Source organism: Alligator mississippiensis, chromosome 15 (assembly GCF_030867095.1).
Source record: "Alligator mississippiensis isolate rAllMis1 chromosome 15, rAllMis1, whole genome shotgun sequence".
Lineage (NCBI taxonomy): Eukaryota > Metazoa > Chordata > Crocodylia > Alligatoridae > Alligator > Alligator mississippiensis.
Genome location: NC_081838.1, coordinates 31016279 through 31020079, shown reverse-complemented (window position 1 = coordinate 31020079; position 3801 = coordinate 31016279). Strand labels below are relative to the sequence as shown.

The 3801-nt window shown below is 63.5% G+C and overlaps 1 protein-coding gene across 1 annotated transcript; it reads right to left on the bottom strand.

Moving 5' to 3' along the window:
• Positions 1-444: 444 nt before the first annotated feature.
• On the bottom strand, positions 445-2485 carry LOC109281716 (pregnancy-specific beta-1-glycoprotein 5). The gene is made up of 4 exons (XM_019481725.2): positions 2383-2485; positions 1671-1949; positions 1035-1124; positions 445-731 (listed from the first exon to the last, which is right to left on the bottom strand). Exons 1-4 carry the CDS (start codon positions 2483-2485, stop codon positions 691-693), a joined length of 513 nt encoding a protein of 170 aa, XP_019337270.1. The 3' UTR covers positions 445-690.
• Positions 2486-3801: the final 1316 nt, after the last annotated feature.

Here is a 3801-nt window from a genome sequence, read left to right as displayed (position 1 = left end):
CTTGGCGCCCTTCCACACACATGCACACGCACAGATGTGTGCCTGGCCCTGGCACTAGATACCCACATGCACACACACATACATGCACACATACCATGTCCTGACACCATGGATGTGCACCAGACCCCAGCACCATGCAGGATCCCACAGGCACAGCATGCCTGGCTAGACACCAATTGGACCTTGCTGCCGCTCCACTTAGCCCTGGGCCCCCCCCATCCCCAGCTTGCGGGGTTACTGGGAGACTGGACACCTGGGTCCCATGCCCTCAAGCCCCCCAGGTGACCAGGAGCCCATTGAGGAGGTGATGGAGTTGATACTTCGTGGTGACTCTGCCCTGACATCACAGCTGGTGACCCCAGGACCCGCTCCCGGCATAATCCAGATTAAACCCCACTCCTTAGCTGCCCACCTCGCTGGATCCGGCTGAACGCCTGGGTTCCCTCTGGGCTCTTGGCGGGGAGGGAAGGGGGCAGAGATGACCTCTGGACCTTGACGCACTGTTTCCGAGGCACCAAAGTCATGGGAAAGGGGACACCCATCCCTGACTTTTGGCCCCTGGAGGGCCTGAACACAGGATCGGGGCCCAGGGAGGCAGCAAACCAGCTGGGCTTTATTTGGCTACAGTGTGTGTGGGGGTGTCAAGTGCACCAGGGCTCCCAGCATGTACTGGGGCAGAGGGGTCCTCACTCAGGTCCACAGCTCCTGGTACAGGTCCTGGGCTGCAGCATCTGGGGGGGGACGGGGGCAGGTCAGAGACACCCAGGGTGGGGGAGAGGACACACACTCCCGGCCCTTTGAAGCCCTTCCCAGCTCCAGGCTGTGTTGAGCTGCCCGGTACTCAGCAGCCCCAGGGAGGCCCTTATCTGGTAGGTGGGGTCGGGGGAGCTCCCGGGGCAGGTCTGGGCAGTCGGAGGGTCGTTAGCACCAGAGACCCCAGGGACCCAGGTGTTTGGGGGCACCACGGGGTTCAGAGGGGAAGGCAGGGGGCTGCGGGTCAGGAGTGGGGGGGAGGTCAAGCCCCTGTCACTCACCACTGCCCCCACTCGGGCTGGGGGGCTCATTCTCATACACTGGGGGGACGCTCCTTGCTGCCCCGCAGGGTCCTCCTCTGATAGCAAGTCCTGGGGGGGGAGGAGAGAGGCTGAGAACAGGGAACCAGGTGTCTGGGACCCCCTCACTGCTCCAACTCCCCCCAGACCCCACTCCCCTCACACAGCTGCATGTGAGACTTGGACCTGCATCATGGGGGGAGTTAGGGTGAGGGGCAGACCCCCCATCCAGCCCCCCATGAACACTGAATGCCTCCCGAGGCTGGGGGGGCACAGCGACTGCCCGCAGGTGGCAGCAGTGTGGACAATGGGGGCACGGCAGTGACGAGCAGGGAGCTGCTGCACGCGGCCGTGGTGGGGTCGGCGGCCGGGGAATGGTGAGTGCTGATCAGCAACCACCCACAGGTGCCGCTGGCAGTGTCGACAATGGCCAGCGACGATCAGCGACTGCCCTTAGACGCTACCAGCTCTGTCGGCAACAGGGAGGGGTGAGCAGCAACAGCCAATCTCAGGGGGTGCACATGCACCCGCGTGCTTCCCCTACACATCACTAATGCAGCCCCCCCATCCCAATGACCTGAGCCCAAGCAGCATGGGCTGGGGGTGGCCTGGACTCACCCTCCTGCCCCAACCCCAGGGCGATGGAGATGTAGCCGGTGGTGCTGTGACTGGTTTTGGGACTGGTGGAGCAGCACTTGAACATGCCTGTCTGCTCCATGCCTGCCAGCACCAGGCTCAGGATGGCACCAGTCGGGGCCAGGACCAGGATGGAGCTGTTCTGGGACCAGTGGAACCACGGGACTGGGAGTGAATCGGCCACACACGTCAGGGTCACCCTGTCACCGAGGGGCAGGAACAGGGGCCCCGGCGGGTCGATGTGGACAGTGTCCAGACCATCTGTGGGGACAGTGGGGGGTGACACTGTCCACAGCCAAGCCAGAGCCAGCTGCAGCCCAGGGTGTGATACCTGCCCCAACACCCAACCCAGAGCCTGATGCATCCCAGGCCTGTGATACCAGCCCTGACACCCACCCCAGAGCCAGCCGCATCCCAGGCCTGTGATACCAGCCCCGACGCCAACCCCAGAGCCAGCCGCATCCCAGGCCTGTGATACCAGCCCCAATGCCCACCCCAGAGCCAGCCGCATCCCAGGCCTGTGATACCAGCCCTGACACCCACCCAGAGCCAGCCGCATCCCAGGCCTGTGATACCAGCCCCAATGCCCACCCCAGAGCCAGCCGCATCCCAGGCCTGTGATACCAGCCCTGATACAGCCCAGAGCCAGCTGCACCATGTCTGAATGCGAGGGCTGGGGGCAGCCGATACTCACAGATCACGGTCACAATGACCGCCTCGCTCCGCACTGTGTTATCGGGGTTCCTGACCTCACAAGTGTAATACCCGGCGTCAACCTGGCCGACCCCCTGCACCATCAGGGTCCGGTTCCCCAGAAACAGCCTTATGTGGTCACTGGGCGCCAGAATGGAGCCATCACAGTCTCACAGCAGCATCTCGGTGCCAGGGGAGGACTCATATGTGAGATCAAGGGTCCCGTTCTCCACCACTGTGGGGTTGGGGGGCATCACCTTGGGCTGTGACAGCGTCCCTGCAGGCAACAGAGGCCGCATTACTGGGGTCCCAGGTGCTCCTCCTGGACACCCCTAGACCCCGACAGGCCCTGGGGAAGCTGGGATCCTGCGGCCAGACCCAAGTCCAGGATCAGGGCCCTCCAGGTGCTGTGAGATCTGCCGGAGATCCCAGCCACTCCTGCAGCCCCTCGCTGCCCCCCACCATCACTGCATCAGCCGCAGGGATGTGGCTGAGGCTGGGGGTGCCAGCAGGTGCAGGGAAAGCAGGTGGGTAAACCAGGGTGCAGAGGAATCGACACCATCTCCCCACAGCAGGACCCCACGCCAGCCATGGGGGCAGAGAGTGGGATCTGGTCCAAGGGCACCAGCAGTGAGCTGAGCATAGGCTGAGCACCAAGGTCCCGGCTGCGCCGTCCTTTCCACCCCAGGTCCCTGGAAGGAGTGAATGCCCAGGGGCTGGCGGGGACCTGCTCAGTCTCAGACAAACCCATTATTCAGCCTCTTCCTAAGACTATAACCCAGAATCCAGACCCACTGCAGAGGAAAGCAACTCCCTCCCCCCTGTCTGGACCAGTCTGAGCAGGTGGGAAATCCCTTGCCCCAGTGCAGTGTCAGGCTGAGCCCAAGTGCAGGGGCAAGACCCTCCAGCCAGGACCCTGTGGGGTCGGTGCCAGCAGGAGCATTGGCCCAGTCCCCCCAGCACCCCCAGAACCATGGGGGAAACAGGTCCCTGGTCTGAGCAGGATGCGATGCAGGGATCCCGGGGCCCAGCTGGACCTGCTAGAAGAGCCCGCAGAAGCAGGGATGGTGCCGCAGCCTTGCCCATGTGCCTGCCGCACCCAGGATCTTCCTGGGACCCTCTGGGCAGAAGGGCAGTGGGCTCCTCTGGACATGCCTGGAGCTCATTGCCCAGGTTGGGAAGCAGGGAGAGGGTGGAGGGAAAGGATCAGTGCTCACCGTAGACACACAGGTCTGTGCTCACAAGCGGGTAGGTTGCCCCAGGGCCAAGGACCTGCAGCTTGTAGGTTCCGGCGTTGACCAGCGTTAACATGGTGATGTGCAGCGTGCAGTCTGGGTCCACCGACATCTGCGTCATGTAGGCCGGGCCCTTGTGCACACAGGGGTTGGAAGTGTGCAGAACACCAGAATTGTGTTGTCTG

Bases quoted from the DNA above. Each gene is read 5' to 3' on its own strand.
- LOC109281716 (XM_019481725.2), bottom strand. From the start codon at position 2,485: ATGGTGCAGGGGGTCGGCCAGGTTGACGCCGGGTATTACACTTGTGAG. The intron at 1,950-2,382 runs GTGAGTATCGGC...CTGTCCCCACAG, and splicing joins GGTCATTGTGACCGTGATCT to ATGGTCTGGACACTGTCCAC. The intron at 732-1,034 runs GTGAGTGACAGG...GTCCCCCCCCAG, and splicing joins CAGCCCGAGTGGGGGCAGTG to ATGCTGCAGCCCAGGACCTG.